This window comes from Cucurbita pepo, chromosome 12, assembly GCF_057944985.1.
Source record: "Cucurbita pepo subsp. pepo isolate OVF chromosome 12, ASM5794498v1, whole genome shotgun sequence".
In the NCBI taxonomy this organism is placed as follows: Eukaryota; Viridiplantae; Streptophyta; class Magnoliopsida; order Cucurbitales; family Cucurbitaceae; genus Cucurbita; species Cucurbita pepo.
Genome location: NC_141809.1, coordinates 12,562,246 through 12,581,956, shown reverse-complemented (window position 1 = coordinate 12,581,956; position 19,711 = coordinate 12,562,246). Strand labels below are relative to the sequence as shown.

The 19,711-nt window shown below is 33.3% G+C and overlaps 2 protein-coding genes across 4 annotated transcripts; one reads left to right on the top strand and one right to left on the bottom strand.

The window, feature by feature from the left end:
• The first annotated feature begins 448 nt into the window (after window positions 1-448).
• LOC111807623 (RAD3-like DNA-binding helicase protein) lies at window positions 449-14,661 on the top strand. 3 transcript variants are annotated; one of them, XM_023693425.2, is made up of 24 exons: window positions 453-670; window positions 1,332-1,588; window positions 2,033-2,181; window positions 2,837-2,918; window positions 3,042-3,189; window positions 3,366-3,522; window positions 3,797-4,080; window positions 4,204-4,249; window positions 5,239-5,380; window positions 5,473-5,627; window positions 6,666-6,757; window positions 6,833-6,931; window positions 7,047-7,115; window positions 8,935-9,021; window positions 9,717-9,776; window positions 9,870-9,985; window positions 10,410-10,467; window positions 10,536-10,620; window positions 10,991-11,077; window positions 11,432-11,499; window positions 11,597-12,193; window positions 13,039-13,184; window positions 13,790-13,863; window positions 14,498-14,661. In XM_023693425.2, exons 1-23 carry the CDS (start codon window positions 569-571, stop codon window positions 13,854-13,856), a joined length of 3,153 nt encoding a protein of 1,050 aa, XP_023549193.2. In that variant the 5' UTR covers window positions 453-568; the 3' UTR covers window positions 13,857-13,863; window positions 14,498-14,661. The 3 variants fall into 3 exon arrangements, 2 of the variants coding, with proteins under 2 accessions (XP_023549193.2, XP_023549194.2); XR_015423229.1 differs by lacking the exon at window positions 14,498-14,661 and having other exon boundaries at window positions 449-670; window positions 13,028-13,184; window positions 13,790-13,820; XM_023693426.2 differs by lacking the exons at window positions 453-670; window positions 1,332-1,588 and having other exon boundaries at window positions 2,046-2,181; window positions 2,837-2,922.
• A 1,933-nt stretch (window positions 14,662-16,594) lies between these two features.
• Window positions 16,595-17,946, bottom strand: LOC111807387 (transcription repressor OFP14). Its single transcript, XM_023693098.2, has one exon. The coding sequence runs from the start codon at window positions 17,846-17,848 to the stop codon at window positions 16,856-16,858; it is 993 nt and encodes a 330-aa protein (XP_023548866.2). The 5' UTR covers window positions 17,849-17,946; the 3' UTR covers window positions 16,595-16,855.
• Between the last annotated feature and the right edge of the window lie 1,765 nt (window positions 17,947-19,711).

The window sequence follows — 19,711 nt, the reverse complement described above, 5'->3', positions numbered from 1 at the left end:
CGGAAAATATAATTATTAATTTACGACGAAAGCTTATTATTTATAGATTTTTTTTATATATTATTTGTAAGTTTTATATATTATCTACATTTAAATATTACTAGGTATAACTACCAAATTAATTCATATATGAAAATATAATTATTAATTTACGATGAAAGCCGATTATTTATAGATATTTTAGATGGGTTGATTAACCATTTTTTTTAACTACAAAATAGATATATTGTATTTGAGAGGTCTGTTTATAATGTTGGATGATGAAAGTCCCACATCGGCTAATTTAGGGAATGATCATGAATTTATAATCAAGGAATACTCTTCCGGTCTGATACATTTTGGAGAAGCCCAAAGCAAAGCCATGAGAACGTATATATATCAAAATTCATTCCCTCGCTCGCGGAAATGACGTCGTTTTGTAACATAGGTCATTTTGGCGGGAAAGAGTGATGGGAGTCGATGAACAAATTCGTCTAGGTTATCATGTTCATAATTCGAGTGAAGAAGATCAACACCAGAATTTATCGATATTTCCCGGCAAACTCAAGAGAAAGAACAAAGGAAAGAAATGCCGAGATACAAAATCAGAGGTATCGATGTCGACTTCCCGTTTGATGCCTACGATTGCCAGCTCGTTTACATGGAAAAAGTTATTCAATCTCTCCAGGGGGTAAGATTTCACATGGCATTATCTTATAGTTTCATTGATCTTTCTCCGAAAAATTCACATGGAGCGTTTCTTGATCACTTATTTGCTCTAGTTACAGTGAACTACTAAGCAAATGATTAAACTACCAAAGAAACCGTTCACTTCTATGTGTGTTTTCAGTGTTTTGGTGTGCATTCTATTCAGATGGCATCTAGTATGTGTGTAAATTGTAGCATTGGATAATTTTCAGTGGTATATTGCATCGGTTTTCTTTGCTCAATTCAACTTGCTCGGCGTTTTTTCGTAAGTAACAAACTCTTTTCAATGATATATGAGAAAACTATCTAAGCAGTCCCATAAAATCTATGAAATTTCAAATATCCTCCAAATCCCTTATAGCTTGTTGTCCATCCTCCACCTCTTCTTCAGCTTGCATTTTGGATCAGGTAGTTGTTCATTCTGTTGCATTCTTGAATTCCTCTCTGGCCTGCTTTGAATTATTGATGGAAAGCAGTAAACTCATTTCATATCTTATGTTTTAATAATTAGTTTTGAAACTTACATAGCACGATATTTATTGCCATGTCTAATTACTGAATATAAGTGGCATTTTATAGGCCACTTCCTATGAAAAGGGTTTTAATCGTTGTAAGACACTCCTGATCAAACTGTTATTTGACAGAAATGTAATGCACTTTTAGAGAGTCCAACTGGAACTGGGAAAACACTTTGCCTACTCTGTGCTACATTGGCCTGGAGGAAGAGTTTGGGTGACTTCTCATCTGGTCGGAGTGTATGGAACAGCCAAAATACTGAGGGTGGTATGAATGTTTCATCATCAGAGTCTACTTCGACAAGACCTCCAACCATTGTGTACACAACTCGCACTCACAGCCAACTTCGGCAAGTTATTCAAGAGTTGAAGAAAACCTCTTACAGGTTTAAAGTTAATTTCCATATTTAGGAAGCGTGATTTATTTCTTAGTCCTGTTAAAGAATCATTCAACTTAATTTTTCAATGAAATTTTATTTTGTCTGCAACCACTTTCAAGCATAGTGCACATGACCATTTAGGGAATTTTTTATAAGAAGTTGACCATGAACTGCTGTTTATTACTTGCCAAGCGATATATCTAATGACCGAGTTACTGCATAGCCTATTGGTCAGAGTTCATACTTACGGAGCAAGGACATGGATGTTGGAGGGTTTGACCTGTTTATTATGGATTCACATTTTGATCGTGGAAGTTCTTGGATTTAGTGAGATTTACATGTTATTCTGTTCATATTAGTTTTGTGCAGAGGAAGCTGACTATGTTGGTGAAAAATTGTTACTATTTTCTGAATGACTTTTGAAGCTTCTTGAAATTTGCATACATGCAGGCCCAAGATGGTAGTTCTAGGATCTCGAGAGCAATTATGCATTCATGATGAAGTGAGTTTACTCCGTGGGAGAACACAAAACAATGCTTGCCGATCACTTTGCCGAAAACGTGGAAACCGTCATTGCAACCATTTTACTCGAGTTTCTGGTTATTCTCTATCGATCTATTGCATCTGCATTGCCTACTTTGTACTTTGTCCACCCAGATACATGATTAAACTTCTTGAAATTGTCATGGTATCTAACTTTCGTAGAGTGCAGAGAACTAGCATGAGGGTATTCATAATGATCATATTAAAAAATGATCAGGACGGAAGCTTACAGTCTAAAACATCTTTTGCAAGAGGCAAAATTGATTTTGGTCTTGTCAAATTCAAGTCATATTATCTGATATTGGTCTTACCGATTATTTGGAACCAAAATCTAGATTTTCTGTTTGAAAAATCTGTGGCCATTTTATGCTATATGCTGCTTTTTGAAAAAAGAAAAAAGAAAAAGAAAAGCTGCACATCTGAATCACTTAAATTTTGAAAATATCCTTTTTCCTAATCCAAAAGATGAAGTAAGAGAAAAGGTTGGCAAGTACATTGAGAATCTAAGCATAAAGGATATTTCAACTCTAGGATAACAGCTTTGGTTTTCTTAATTATCTTGTTGAAAAATTGTAGTGATGATACTAAGAATCTTTGAAATATTACTTTCCAAGTTTCTTAAATGTTTCTTACAATCACTAGGTATTTGCTATCTATAATAATTTTAACAATTGGAAAAACTTATTTCTGCATACTTCAATTCTGTTGTAGGCTATGTGAAGGATAATCCACATCTTGGAGATGAGCCTATCGACATTGAAGATCTGGTCAATATTGGAAAGAGTTTTGGGCCGTAGGTCCTTTTTCATCTAATACGTTTTTGCTTTCATGCCGGTCTGTTAAGTTATATTAGAGTTGGTTTGGTGAAATTGCTATGGCGCTTGTGTAATGCTATTTGGATGTTTTTTTCTTTTAGATGTCCTTATTATGTATCGCGGGAGCTTCACAAGGCTGTTGATATAATGTTTGCTCCATATAACTATCTCATTGATCGTGGATATAGAAAATCTCTTGTCCTTGATTGGAAAGACAGCATACTCATATTTGACGAAGCTCACAACTTAGTAAGCAGCTTTTAACTTCAGAACAGCGATACTACGTTCTTAGAGTCTTTTTTGTCTTGTACTATCTTTTTGTATTACTATGTCCAAGCCTTAATGAGATTACAGATCATGTGTTTGTTCCTTGTATCACGGAGGAATATATGATTAGCCACTGAAGCAGTATAATTGTCTTGCAGGAAAGCATATGTGCAGATGCAGCCTCTTTTGATTTAACTTCTTGGCTGCTGACAGCTTGTATTTCTGAAGCCAAAAGCTGTATTGATCTTTCCATAAAGAGAAGAGAAGAATCAAATGACAAATCAGGGAATCCAGATAATTTTTCTATACTTCGAGGTAATTTGGAGTAAATAATAGTGATTTGTACAATTGAAGTGTTATTGGTTATTTTTGTTTTGCACATCTGCTGGTTTATTTTTTAAGCTATCTATTACAATTGGTGAATCATTTTCACGTTGACAATTGTTGTGACATCAACCCAGGCGGTTTAATCTGGCACAATCGTGCTTTTGAACTGCACTTCTCATATAATATAATTGTTGACGAGAGACTAGAACTCAGTGCCTTTTCCATTGAATTCTTAATACCAGCTAATTTTAAAATCATGCAGCACTTCTCCTGAAGCTTGAGAAGGGAATATCTGAGATCCCGATTCAGTCCAAGGAATTAGGATTTACTAAGCCTGGACCTTACATCTACGAACTACTGGCAGAGCTCAATATCACACATGAGTCTGTCTGTAAGCTTAAAGACATAATCGAGGAAGCAGCTATACTTCTTGAAGAAGACAAGCAGCAGAAGATGCAGAACACAGGCTGTCGGCTGGAAAGCATTACAGATATCCTTGATATTGTCTTTAGAGAGAAGGGCAATGAGCATGCAAAGTTTTACCAAGTAAGATAAAATTTGCCAATATTGTTTATTATTGCCAGGACTGTCCAATCGAGCTCTCTCCTAGTCAGCTCTTATTTTTACCTCGCTATTTTGGCAGCATCTTATTTTGAACATTTCATTTAGGTTCACGTGCAAGAGAATGAAGCAAGTGCTATAGATGGCCTAAAAGGTGCTTCTAATCTACAATTCTGATGTTTGGAGTGGAATTTCATCTTATATTTATTCTTCTTTTTATAAACTTGTTATTCTCATATATAACTTAATGTTTTTTTTTTCTTTAATTAACTTGGCTAGTTAAGATATAAATAGGACATTGTCTTTCTGCATGATAACTATAATGACCATGATTAGAAAAGAAAAGTAAAACCAGATAGCGATGATTGTAATTCTATTAATGTCTATTTGCTGATTAGGCACTCAATTTTGTAAATGTTTGGCTCATGATCTGGCCGAGTTTTAACTCTGCAGGGCAGGCACAAACTGGTGTTTTGAGGCCATAGGTAGATTACGTTCTTTAGCTGCTTCTTTAGAAGATCGTTGAAAGTTTGATGCTTATGTTTACTCAAATTATAGATCAGGTGAAGTGAATTAATTCACTGACGTATGATAACGTGTGGGATTGCCCTGTAATGTGGCAAGATAAAATCTTATTGGATCCCATGAAACCAATTAAAAGAAGAGATAAACAATGGAATAGTTTTGGGCACTACGCTCTCCTACCTTTTTATATGGCTGCAAACAAGCTAACATTTTTCCCGTCTATCCTTTATTCTTCATTGTGAAATAATTAAAAAATCTATCTTCTGTTCTTAATCTTACCTGGTCTTTTTATTTTGAAAATATTGAATGGCATAAATAAAAAGGACCTTTTTAGTCCTTGCTCCAGCCAATTTATTCGCTCAGTTCCTGAAGCTAGCAAGTAGCTGTCTGGTTCTTGAGCCAGTGAACCTAATCTCAATTCATATGGTAGAGAATCAATTGGTCAGTTTCTTTCTACACTCATACATAATAGATTATTACTTTTACATGTTTCAGTTCTAGCTTATAATATTGTTTGACATTATAAGCAATTGTTTCAAACAAAAATGATTTCTCCATTCACTGGGATATAAGACATTTTTGCCATTTTTGTTACATGCTTTTGTTTTTCTTTTTCAGGCAAGGCATCTAGAACACTCAGCTGGTGGTGTTTTAACCCTGGCATGGCCTTGGAAGCATTTCCCAAAATGGAAGTGGGCTCTATTATTTTGACATCTGGCACTTTATCTCCTTTGGATTCATTTGCACAGGAATTGAAACTGTTGGTCGCTTTGATTAAACTCTTTCTTGCACATTTCGACCATCCAGAACTATTATAAATGTTAATTCTGGGTGTTTTGATTGTGAACCCAGAGATTTTCCTGTCCGGTTGGAGAACCCTCATGTCATATCCTCAAATCAGATATGGGCTGGAGTTGTATCTGTTGGTCCATCGGGTTGTTCTTTTAACTCCTCCTACTGGAATCGCGAGTCTGAAGCATATAAGCTGGACCTTGGAAATGCTATTGGTATGTATAAGCTTTCTGCTTTTAGAGTCGATGTGAAAAATAATACCCCTCCTCCCGCCCTCATCCATACACGAAGGAATACAAAAGGGGTTAAAAAAGTTAAAAAACAAGGTTACAAAACAACTCAGTAGGTAAAATCAGAGATAGAAGGCCTTTGAGAGAAGACGTCAACTTGAGAGCATGAAAAACTATGATACACTAGAACTCCTCCCAGTGTTTCCCCAGACCACCTAAAGATTGCAAAGATAAAACTAATCCACATGATTATAGCCCCTCTTTTCAAAGGATGACCCCAAAAACGGGCATGAAGGAAGACGTTAACTCCATTCTGCAAAGTCAAATGCAATACAAAATTGTTCCTCATAAACTGTGCTCTGTAAAGGTTAAAGAATTCTTTGGCATAAGAAACCCAAGGGGACACGTTAAATTTAACATGTCTTCAAACCTCATCTAGCTCCATCTAAGCATTTTAAAATAGAATCTACTTCTGGCTTTACAAATTTGTGCAATCCCAGCAATCTTTATGGGCAAGAACTGCTACCCACCACAAAATGCATGGTAATTTCTCTTGTGAAGACTTCACGATATTCTCAGTTGGCTCCCAATCAACAAATTTTCATAACTGGCATCGCCACTTTGACAACTTTCCTTTGAGGCCGCTCATCAAGCACCTCTACGTGATAGTTACTTTTTTTTTTCTAACAAGATATGAAGTTATCAATGAAATTACTATGAACAAAGAACAATCTAGTTTCAACTGGATGCGGATGCAATACTTGTCTTTCAGTCTCCTCATTACTGAACTTCTATCTCCAAGAATCACCATTTCAATGTACGCTAGATTTCTTACTCTATAATTCCAAGTATACTCGAGAATTTAGAGGGACGACGGGAGTCTCACTCGACAAAATGATTTTTAATCAGTTGTATGTATAATCTAGACATTTATAACTGTTTTGCAAATGCTAAAATTGATCGTGAAGCTAATTTTAGTCTATTGAGAGCATGATGATGTAATCCTTGGATTCTTGGTCGCAGTCAACTTTGCACGTATTGTACCCGATGGTTTGCTTGTCTTCTTCCCATCATACTATTTTCTAGACCAGTGCATTGGCTGCTGGAAGAACCAGGTATTGCTTGCAGAATAACCTACATATTATTCTTTTTGCTTTCTTCTGATGAAAATTTTTGTCCACAATCTATAGAGCCTTTCAAGCTCAACGACAATTTGGGAAAGGATTTGCAAGCATAAGAAGCCTGTTATAGAACCTAGGCAATCTTCATTGTTTCCTTCGTCAATTGAGGTACATAACTTACTGGAAATGTTAAAAATAGAGAAGAAAAATGGAAGTAGAAGAGCTTTAGTCATCGTGTGATGTTTTGTCTGTACCATGATGTGGCATGTTGATATTGTGACAGGACTATATGTTCAAGCTGAAAGACACATCATCCAATGGTGCAGTATTTTTTGCTGTTTGTCGTGGGAAGGTATGCCTTATTGTTAAGAGTAAAATGCCTTGGGATGCCTCTGTATGCTTTTTCTTTGGCCAGAATGGGTAAAATCTCTCATTCTTCTGGAGGTTAGAAGTGGGCAGCATTTAGGAGCAAAAATAGAGTTTTGCCTACCAAAAGGTAGATAAAATTATTTAAGGATTAAAAAAACCATGGGACCTGGGCCCTACCTGAAATCCCCATGCTGGCTGAGAAAATGGTCAAAATTGGGGATAAAAATAAAAACTTGATTGGGATTGGAATAACATTTCTCACCCCAACCTGACTTCCCCACTATCTTGAATTTCTTTTAGTTGATATTAATATTGGGTTAGAAAGAAATAGTAAGATTTCTACTGGGAGATCTTGTCAACATGTTTGCAATATAAGAATGCTTCTCTAAATGCATATATATGACTAAACCTTGTTGTGTTTTTTCTTAGTTTATGAATATGTGATATTGGAACCATTTTTCTAAGGTTTTTAGGTGAATCCTCTGCTTTGATCTGATGTGTTTGATTTGGCCGCTCTTTGGTTATACTTATATTCGATATCATAAAAGAAGTTTTCTTAGATAGTTAAGGATTAAGTAGTGCTGTTTAGATAAGTTCTCGAGTTATATGCTTTTGTGAATTCTGATGAGTTGGAATGCGGATCAACTGGGATTTACGTTTTAGAGAACTCTTCAAAGAGTAGGAGAATGTGGAATTGACCAGTCTTTTGCACACTGTCACCGATATAAAATCACAGATACGGTTCTCTTGATTTCCATAAATTGCTAGATGAACATAGGTTAAATTGCAAGTGTAGTTATGAAGTTTGAATTTTGTGTAATAGGTCCTTTCATATTTGAATTATTTAAAAATTTACAAAGACATGAAATTGAAAGGTCATAAGATCTTTTAAGAATTTTATGTTGTATAGGTATGGTGGAATTTAAGAAGTGTCGAATAAGGCCTAACCAATTAAACACAAAATTGAAAGTTCAAGGATTTATTAGATTATTTTAACTCCAGAGATCTATTACAGATTATTGAAAGGCCTATTTGACTCAATTTTGAGAATCTGAGGACTAAACTTTTAATTTAACCAAGAAAATATAGGCCAAAAATTGAAAAATCTTTAAAGAAGTTAGAATCTTCTCGTGGACTTTGATCTTTAAGAGCATCAGCAATATGGAGAGTGAAGAGAAGTGTACATATAAACCTGGCCTCTCCCTCTTGCGTTAATTTTAAAAAGAACTTATCCACCTATCCATGCACCTGGAGTTGTACAAATGTTGGACTAGATTATTTGTCATTTTCAGAGACTCAGAGTGGCGTGGGGGTTTCCCATGGATATAGGACAATCCACATCTCAGCCATTTGGAAGCTCAAATTGACTAAAGAAGGTCCTGCTTGGCTTAATGAATGAAAAGTTATTCTTTAGTTTCTTTGGCTGGGAAGGAACAATAAGATTTTAAAAATCTTGTAGAGAATTGGCTGATTTGTGGGATGTTTTTCCTAAACAGCTTTTTTATAGACTTCTCTAGTTGGACAGAGATTATTGCCTTTTTAGAAATGTGGTATTTGCAAGTCTTCCTTTTATTAATGAAGTTGCGTTTGCGGTAGCTTTTCATGGAATGGAATATCATTGTGCGTTGCTTTAACATTATTCACATCGGGCTAAGATACATAGCTTACTTCGTGATAATTAATGCAGATAGCTAGTTTAAGATAATTTCTGCTTAATAATAATGATGCAAAATTCAATTAATTCTCTTAGCATCATCATATTAAAGTTGTGAATCATGGATGGTTGTATCACACCTCCACAGGTGAGTGAAGGATTAGATTTTGCTGATCATGCTGGACGAGCTGTCATCATTACTGGTATGCCTTTTGCTTCAAGGAATGATCCAAAGGTTAGTTTATCTACTTCCTACCTCATAGTCAATGAGATACGCCAATCTGTATTATAGAACTGGAACTCAATTTCTCGCTGAACTTTGGATAGTGTATAGCCCAATGATGTTAATAGTCTAATATGATTCATCATTTTAGATTCTCCATTGTTTGATCTGTAAGGTTTCTATTACTTTCATGTTGGTCTTGAATTGACGCATACTCTGGAACCACACATAGCTACATGTATGATCTTTCCTACCCTAAAATATATGTGCATGAGCTTTGAATTTCCTTTGTAGTTACTGAAGAATATGTACTTTGCTCTATTGGGTTGAAGTTTTCTATTCTTAGATTTAACGTAGCAAGATTTATGTTCACCTATACTGTCATCAGTTATGTCAGTGCAGAAGGTAATTGGTACTGGGTCTAGATTGATTTGACTACGATATCCAACATTTTTATTTTCATGATAAGCGAAACTATTTCTTGTCCAGCCTCAAATGGATCTCATCAGACCAAGTTCCCACTAGATAGTTCCTTCTGTCTAGGAAGAAACTTCCTTTCACCATGTGGTTGTCCCAACTTCCAAGTAAAATGTTTCCCAACTAATAAATAAGTTTCATATGGCATAAACGTTATATGCAGGTTGACCTTGCTCTCCCTTGTCTTTGTTCTTGGGTTTAACTTTCAGATTTGACATTCTGTGTGACAGGTTCGCTTGAAGCGTGACTATTTAGATCATCAGTCACATTCACAAAAAGGAGACTATCAGGTAAAGTATTTTAGTGCAACTACTGTTCTATTTTTTTTTTTTTTTTTTTTTTTTAGTGGTAATCCTGTAAGTCATGGGTTATTGATGAGGCAGATTATGACGGGAGAGAACTGGTACACCCAACAAGCATTGAGAGCTGTCAATCAGGCAGTTGGACGTGTGATACGTCACCGCCATGACTATGGAGCCATAATCTTTTGTGACGAGAGGTATTTTTCTTCTAGTTTTTAATTCCACATTAACGAGACTAGTAGAATTGTTGAAGGTCTAAATGAAATTATGTGGGACTCGTTTTCTGCTTGCCTTTCATTGGTTGAAATTGTTAGCAATTTGCTTGATTAAATTATATATGGGTGTTCTATACCTAGTTGGTCGTTTCTTATCTTCAGGAATCATAAAGATTTCGTCTTCTTACTAGATATTTCTAGAAGTATATGGTTCAATCTAATATTGGAATATTAAATGTCAGCAACCAGACGCTTGGCATTGTCTAGTCTGTATTATCATCACTTTTGTATTTGCCTGCTGTCTAATCTTAACTTCTCCTTGAAATCATTTATTGATCCCACTTTTTTTTTCTTTGGTATACTCCAAGTAGTTATTGATTTTACAATTAAACATTAATTTGAATAGGTTTGCCCATTCAAGTCGTCAGTCTCAAATATCAGTTTGGATACAGCCTCATATCAAGGTGGAATTTATTTTAAGAAATATATTTATTCATGAAACTTCCTTCACAACTCCTTTGTTCTAATGCAGTGTTATTCTAAATTTGGCGACGTAGTTTACACATTGACCCGATTCTTTCGAGATGATGAAAATCGGATATGTCCAAAACCTGAAGGCAAGTCTACTGTATTAATTAACTGTTTGTGCGAGTCATTGAACCTTAAGAGGTGGTTTTTATATCAATTCTTGGAGCAATACTATATTGATCACTTTAAAACCTTTACGTGAAAAAACAATACTATATTTTCTCTACATTTGATTTGTTTGACTTGTCAGGTAACTCGTTTTATCCATGACTTATGTAATGCTTTTATCATCTATAAATTTTGATTTTATGCAAGCTTTCTAGTTTCAAAATGAATGATTATGCAACTTGCAATATCGACAAGCTTTTAGTTAGGTTTAACATTATTGGCTTCCCTGTATATATAATTCACTAATTTAATTTTCTTCCTCCCTCGTACATTTTTTCCATTGTATTTCAGATCCGAGTGAAAGGTTCAAACACGAAGGAGTTGATACTACCAGGTTGGAGGATATCTCTTATGAAGGATCTTTCACTTCGTTATCTGGTAACTTTTTAATCTGCATTTTTTTAAAATCCCAACGATCACTTAAGTCACATGCTCACACGTAAACTTAGAGAGGTAACTCAAGATTCTCTTATTGGATAAAAAACATATGATCATTTTCTCTTTGTATCATGTTTAAAACTAAAATAAAATTTTCAATCTTATTATGAATTCAAGCTTTGAAAATGGCTCTTTGACTTGGTTGCTAATTTTTACTAGAACTCAAGAGTTGCCATACTGCGGCTTTTGTTTTCATTTCTGCATAAGAGATCTTTATCTTTATTATTATTTTTTTAAGAAAAATTATAACTGTTGAGATATTTATTTTTCTGGAAACAAAAAATGTCTTTACAGGAGATAATGGAGAAAAGAGAACTACAAAATCTTTTGGCGAGGTTCACATGGAAAAACTTGTATCAAAGGCAAGTCCACCACCACTGCTCCCACCCCCCGTGTTAATGCTATTTTTGAGATTGCGATACATATTTTATGGCTGGTTTATTGTGATTTTCACTGCAGAAGCCAGAGGGTCATGATTGTTCGGGGAAGTTTGTGTCTTCCCTTAACATAAAAGATGCTAGTTATTCCAGCTGCTGGAAAGATGTTCTTCCTGCCAATAGTCCATCTGTTACCTCTTTTAACTCTCTATCTTCCAAAATAAAAAGTTCAAATAATCTATCACATCGAGGGAAAAAATTAGTATTGTCGGACAAGAAATCTTCTCAGTATCAGAGTCATGAAGTTGTTGATTTAACTGGCGTTTCTGTAGTGAATAAACAACCAGACAAAAGACTGTTGGTAGCAGAGAAGCGCAAGTTGTTCAGCACTGAGCAGGCTTCCGCAAAAATTATGAAGAATTCTTTTGGGCCTTCTGGTGCTAGACCATCCGAATCAAAAAACCTTCCCCTCAAAATTTGTTCAGTGAAGTCTGAAGTTTCAACATCTGATACCCGAGGGGTGCAAAATGATGTTGTTGATTTGACATTGCTACACAGAAATAGTCACACTACGCAGAAGATGGGTACAGAGTCGGACAATCGGAATGACAAGATTATCAAATGCGTTCCTGTTCACCCTGGTGATGAGGAAGCTAAAGGATCTGATTTTCTGAGTCAGGTAAATTGTAACAACAGAACTTTTTTTGTTTTTTAATATAATATCAGGTAATTTGAATAACCTGGAATTCCTCCCCTAGAGCCAAACTCATTTCGAACTCTTCACTGTTTTGTTTTTATGCCTTCCCTTTATTTTATAACACTCAAACCCGTAACTTACATACTTGCTCCTAGGGAACTAACTGACAAACTAACTAATCTACATGGCCAACCTGGATGTATAACACTTCCAGCTGCCAAAAAAATCACCTTGTCCTTGAACCGTTTTGTCAATGCTACAACTTTTTTCTTGTCACGCTGATTTGGTGTTGGGCTTAACTCATATCTACGGTTTTGGAGCCAACACACATCGAGGCTCTTTTATTCTTTTTCAGCTTTTTGTTTATCAATGTCATGCATCATCAGCTTCAGATCCCACGACCAATCCTCAGATTGGTGTAGACCGTTTAGACACCTGAATCTGAATCAATTATTGTGGGCTGCTTGTCTTAAAACACCTAAAAATGTTTAATGCCATCCTTTTCTTTCCAATGTGCTAAATATTTAGGTTAAAGCCTTCATTTATTTTTCTATTCGTTTCTCAAATCTTTTTTGATATGTAGACATTACCATCCGAAACATTATTTCTTCTTATCGTGAAAAAAAAAAAAAAAAAAAAAAAAACATAATTCTTCTTGGGAAAATGATTTCTGTTTTGAGCTTTCACAATGAACCATCGCCTTTTCCTTTGGACTTTCTTAAAATTTTGTAATTGAATTCTTCTATCCATCCATAATTTTGTCTTGTCCTGTCAAAGTTATTATTTTTTATGATATGATAACCCCTATTTTCCAAGATGTCTTGCAGGTCAGAGATAAACTTAGTGCCAGCGAATACAAGGAATTTGTGGGGTTTATGAAAGCACTGAAAACCAAAGCAATGAATATAAGCCAAGTTTTGCAGTCCATCGTAGGAATATTTTCAGGGCCTGATAGGCTATGCCTTCGTACAGGGTATATTCCTTTATCATCATGAATAGTCTCTCTTCTGGTTAGAAGGCTGGTTTATTTGGTTGTCTTATTTTTCTTATTCCAACTTTAATTATGGGATACCTTTAGGCTACTACTTCAGAGGCTACGTCATAGTCATAGTCAAAGTCTGTATTCTATCTTCTTCATGCCCATGTTATGTAAATGTCTAAGAATAATTTATGTTTTATTCTAGAATTTCTCATGCTTCCATATCAGATAAAGTTTCATGACATGTTACCTCAAGCGCATCATTACAATGATTCACAGTTTTTTTCTGTAGCTTTATTATTATGTGATTTAGCTAGGAATACATAAGTATTTGTGGAAATGCTATAGCTAAAATCATCTTCTGCAGATGTCGGGCCCTCTGGCTGATTTGGATACTCATTAAAAGAATATACATTTTTATAGGCATTTTAGAAGTTCTTTTTCTTTTTCTGATACATAGTGGTTTGTGTGTCTGATGCGGTGGTTATAATTTGATTATCTTCATTTTTATAGGAATATTTCTGAAATATCACATTTTCCAGAATCTGACATTGCATTTATACTTCTTTTTTTTTTTTCATTTCTGCAAATGTCAACAGCTTCAAGGATTATATCCCTGCAAAATACCATTCCTTGTACGAGCAGTTCCTTGGTACCAGCACGTGACATTAACGTAAGTATCTTTTTCCCGTGTGCTTTTGACCTCTCTGTACTGAGATTTGATTTTACAATATTGATTCATATATGTAAATATATAAGGAAATCCCTTTCATCATTGCTAGTTTTATAATTAAAAAGGATTATTGGATTCAAGTTTATTGAAGAGTGGCTGCTCGAAAGCTCTTTCAGCTTGGTGGTTTGAAGGATAAAGCTAGTTAGTATTATATTGATATGCATGAATGGAGCCCTTTTGTGGCAAAAAGGATTCATGTGATAGTTTTTGTGACCTTAATACCACATATTGGAGTATGTTACACAAAGATTTCTTTTATCCGTAAATACATCATTTTCTTTTTTTTTAAACTCAACCTTGGATTTAAGGTTTCTTTGTAATAGTTTGCTCTTGGCTTTTGATTATATGCTTGGTCTGAGAAAGAAATTAGTAATCTTTTGGTTTGATGTCCTGAAGATTGTGTTCAAATCCTTTTGTGTGTGTGTAATCATAAATAATAATTGAACTCGCCATTCAAGAGATGTTCTATTAAAGCATGCTTTTTGCTTCCATTTTTATTATAATGATGTCCTCTTCATACATGGGATTCATAGATTAAAATGAATTGGGTTAACATGGCTTCTTTATCTTGCAGCGCAATGCTCACCCATTGCACCAATTCGATAGCAACTGGAACAGATGCCAATTCAAAAGCCAGCTGGGTTTGGTCCTAACAGAAAATTGCATTAAGATCCTGACCGTTGAATCGCTGAAGCACAAAGCTTGAGAGGCATGATGCTTGAAGAACGTGCAACTAAGCATAGGGTTGAGGGAGGAGGAATCGTCTCAGTGTGAAAGTTATCTAAAACTCTCTCGGACTGGCCGGCCAAACGTGGCCACCGTTGATCCCTTGGAGCGACACTGAAAAAGATGGGTTAAAGGAAGTCTGGAGCAGTGGAAACGGCTACCAATTGGCAGAATGTTCATCATCAAACTGATGTGAAGTAAAGGAACAATCGGATAATTTTATTGTTTTTCTTCCCTCTTTATTTATTTATTTCATTGCCGTAATGATTAAGATTTAGGTTTATTTTGTGATTAGGATGAATCCCATCTTGTTTATTAGTTAATATTTATTATTGTTTATTAGTCTCTCCTCCTAATCATTATCTCGTTAACATTAGTTCACAATGTTAGACGAACACGACTCTCCACAATAGTATGATATTGTCCACTTTGAATATAAGCTCTCATGGCTTTGCTTTGGGCTTTCCCAAAAGGTCTCATTCAATGATCATTCCGACTTCCATCATCCAACACACAATATCGTATTATCGAGGTCTTCATTAAGATGAGGGATAATTTTTTTTTTTCATTTTTTCGATTATATTTCATCAACAATTTTGATATTTTAGATTAAATTATAAAGTGGAGTAAGGAAGTTTGTATCTATTTAGTCTAATTTTAAATTTGTAGGTATAAGTTTTTAAATTTTAAATTTTTGCATTTAATCTATTTCTTAATATTTTAAATTTGAATTTTATAATTAATGCAACTATAATTTTTTTTTTCGTGTTTTAAATTGGATTAGAAAAAAAAAGAGTTAGAAACGTAGTAGATATTTTTAAAGTTTGATGATGTAATGAACCTAATTGGCAAAATATGCACTAAATACAAATTTCAAACCACATGAACTATAATTTAACTAATTATAAATTTATCTCCAATCTATTTTTTTTCTTAATCTTTTAATAAATTATTATTTTTTAAAGTAATTCTAATAGATTTTTAATATATATATATATATATATATATATATATATATATATATATATATATATATTTTCACCTTGTATTAGGCTACAACATAAGACAAAACATTAAAGTAAAAAAATTTAAAAAAAAAAATTATTTTGCTTTCTCATTCTCTCGTGGATTAGCTACAACTATCTTCTCTTCAATTCTACAATATCTTCTCTTCAATTCTACAATAGTTCAAGTATAGAGAATCTTGTTAGACGAACACGACTCTCTACAATTGTATAATAATCAATTCTAATTTTTTAACGGCATGATATTGTCCATTTTAAGCATAAGGCTTTGCTCTTTGAGCTTTCTCAAAAGGCCTCGTAGAATGGAGTTAGTATTTCTCACTTATGAACCCATGATCATTCCCTAAATTAACCGATGTGAGACTTTCATCATCCAATAAATCCATCTTAAACACTTATCCTCGTTCATCTACGTTATGTTACTACAATTTTTTTTTTTTTTTTTTTGTTAGAAATGTTGATCAAAGATACCTTTCAACACGTAGGTCTCGAAAAGTTACACAAAATTAATAAAAATCATTTAATTTGATCTATTGAGCTCAATATTATAATCTTTTTTCGCAATTAAAAGTTAGATCAATCTAAATTTTTTGACATTAAAGTAAAAGATCTTTTAAACTTTTGCTCTAGTTTATAAACATGTCACATAATTGCAAAATAAAATACATCCTACAATTATTTTCATGGATAGATTTCATTTTTAAATTTGTGTTAAGAGATAAGCTCAAAATTTAATATTTTAATTAATTTATTATATATAAATTACCAAAGTTTTTTTTGGTTAGATCAATAAATTTTAAAAAAATCAAAATAATTTATTAAATTTATAACCTAAGAAATAATTTAAAGAATTACGGAAAGTAAATTAAACTTGAACATGAAACATATTTTTAAAAATTTGATTCCATTTTTTTAGAGAGAGAAAAAGGAGGGAAAGCGGTGAGCGGGAGCGAGAGAGAGGGAGAGAGGGATTCCAAATTCTATGTTCACTGTGATTCGGAAACAGAGTTTGAATTTACTTCAGAAAAATGTAGAATACATTTGTTTACCATCATCTCCTTTGAAGTTGCAGAATCACACAGCAGTTCTTCCCTCACTTCTCTGTGTATTCAGATTCAAAGTCGATTATTATTCTATGAAATCTTTGATTTCACTTTCAACGTCCTTCTTCTTTGCAGATTTCACAGCATTTTCCTCACCATTCTCACGCTTCGCACTTTTCGCGGCTTCGTTGGAGCCTCCTCCGCCTTCTGCCGCAAAATCACTATCAAATCAACGAAAGCGTTTAGTATGTATTTGTACGATTTTTTATCGTTCAGATTTAGGAAGCTGAACAAAAGTTCTTCCATAAACTCCCAATCGACTTTCTTATGTTGTTTCGTATGAGCATCCATCATCTCTTGCATCGATTGACGAAATTCCTCTGACGGATTCGACGATTGTCTCAAAATCACGATGCAATCGCTCGGAAGTTTCGGATCCTTGCCTCGATCTTCACAGATCAAAGACGAAGAACTCGATCCGGCATTTTCTAACGATTCTGCTTGAGAATCGTCCGGAAGAGATTCAGATAAGCCAGGGGAGAAGAAGAATCGATGAGATCCATCGTAAGAATCAACCAGCGATTCAGGTGAAACTCCTCTGTGATTCTTTCCATCTCGACCTCCTCCTCCTCCTCCTCCGTAAGAATCAACCAGCGATTCAGGTGAAACTCCTCTGTGATTCTTTCCATCTCGACCTCCTCCTCCTACTTTTCTCTCAACACAATCTTCATCCTCTTTCAGGTACAACGATCGGAAGTTCTCGAAGAGAAATCGGTCGACATCGGCGAGCGTTGCTGCGGCGTCGTCATTATTACCAACGCCGTCAGTTTCCTTCTGATCGATAGCGAACGACAGGGTCTTCGGATGCTTACAACCAGACATAATCCAACTTTTTGAAGACGAAAAAGTTTGGGGATTAGGAAATTGAATCTGCGGCGTTGGCTTCTTGATCTTCGCGAGGTAATCCTGAAGCGATTTCTGCAATTTTTTTGGAATTTTCTTTTTGTTCTTTAGATTCATGGCCAATTTGGATGAATTTAGCTTTCTTTCTGGTTTTGGTGGGAAGAGTTCCGAGAGAGAACTGATTCTTATAAAGAAAAACAAACCAAAGCAAAAGAAAGAAAGTAACATAAAAATATTAATGGCCTAAAAAATACGTTTTATAAATATAAATTATTTTTTTAAAAAAAATATTAAATTAAAGGGATGGAATTCAACGGCAGTTGGTTGACTTAGAATTCCAATATTAATTTAATTTAATTTAATTTAATTTAATTTAATTTAATTTTACCCTAAACATCGAACTTAGTCATTACTAGAAGAATTAAAGCCCAAATTTAGTAGAATGTAATTATGGTTTGTGGGGTTTGGTTTGAATAAAACCGTAAAATAAATTATTTATTTATTTATTTATTTAAGTTTATGGTGGAATAAATGAATTCAGGCTGAATTTAAGAAAATTAATAGTTTATAGTTATTTTATTGGTTTAATTTCACTTTTTCTTTTATTATTATATGTATATAAATAAATTTTATTGATAAAAATATTCATAAATTTTGTATTTTGTTTAAAAAATATCTAAATTTTTTTATAAATTTTAATTATCATTCAATTTTGAAGCATTTACGGTTAGTTTTAGATATAAACCGTTAGTATTTTATTAAATATTGTTTGAAACATACTTTTTTTTTTATTAATACCCTTCAACTTTTTTGAAAAGTTAAATTTTAGTAGTACTATATTATATTAAAGAAATATCCATAAAATTTTAAAAATATCATTAATATTATTTACCTTTATTTTTTTAAAAAATTTATCGTCAATATATAGATGAAGACGGTTTATCAATACGTTATCAATTATGTCCAAATTTTTTCTTAAAAAAAATAAAATAAAGCGTATCAATGAAACTTTTGAAAAATGTATTTTTTTTTTAAGTTTAAGGGTATTTTTTAAAATCAACTTTTTCTATCCAAAAGTTAATTGTAAGCTTATTTTTTTAAAAAAAAAATAAATAATTTTTTTTTTAAGTTTAAGAGTATTATTGAAATTTTTGTATATATATTTTTTTAGATGAGGAATATTTTTATTATTTTTAGCTTATTTTAAATTAAAAAATATAACTGAGTAACATAAAATATTTATGTAATCTTTTATTTTTAATTTATTTTGTTCTGATATAAAATTAAATTTAAGATTGAATTTGTTAAATTTGGAGAAAATGTTATGATTTTTGTTTAGTAGAAGGAGGTTAGAACTTATGAATGTTAAATAAGTATTAGGATTTGTTTACCAAATAATTGCATAATTTTTTCTTATAATATAAATGGAAACTATAATCAATTTTTAATTTCTCATTTTTAGAAAGTTCTTAAAACAGAATATGAAATCTGCATTTGGCCATAAATCTACTATACTTTAATTTACTTACTAATAAACATATTCAAAATTCCCTTTTTATACATTTAACCAACTAATTTTAACGTCATCTATTAGTCTGATATTTACTTCCTTTTTTCGAAGTTTAAGATTTAAATTTTTCGAAAAACTCTAAAATAATAATTTTGAAACAATTTTAAAAGTCAAACTCTATGGTCAAATATACTCGTTTAGTTGACTAAAATATTATGTTTTGAACGAGAAATTACCTTTTAAAAAATACTTATTTTTCTTAAATCAACTTTGGAAACATTCCAAGTCATGGTCAAGTGGCCCTTTGGTCTTCACAAACAGCCTTTGGAACCAAATAAAAAGTTTTTTTTTTTTTTTTTTTTTTTTTTTTTTTTTTTTTTTTTTTAATTTCTATGAAAATTATAAATGGGTTTAGTGTATAGTTTGAATTTGTAATGGATTGTATGGTTATTTAAATATTTATGAGATATATAGTGATGGATGATGTGGGGAATAAGTGGGCATTATTTGTTTTGTTCTTCAAGTTCTTGCCGGTGATGATTGAGGATGCAGTGGTAGAATAGAGGTAGAGAGCATGCCTA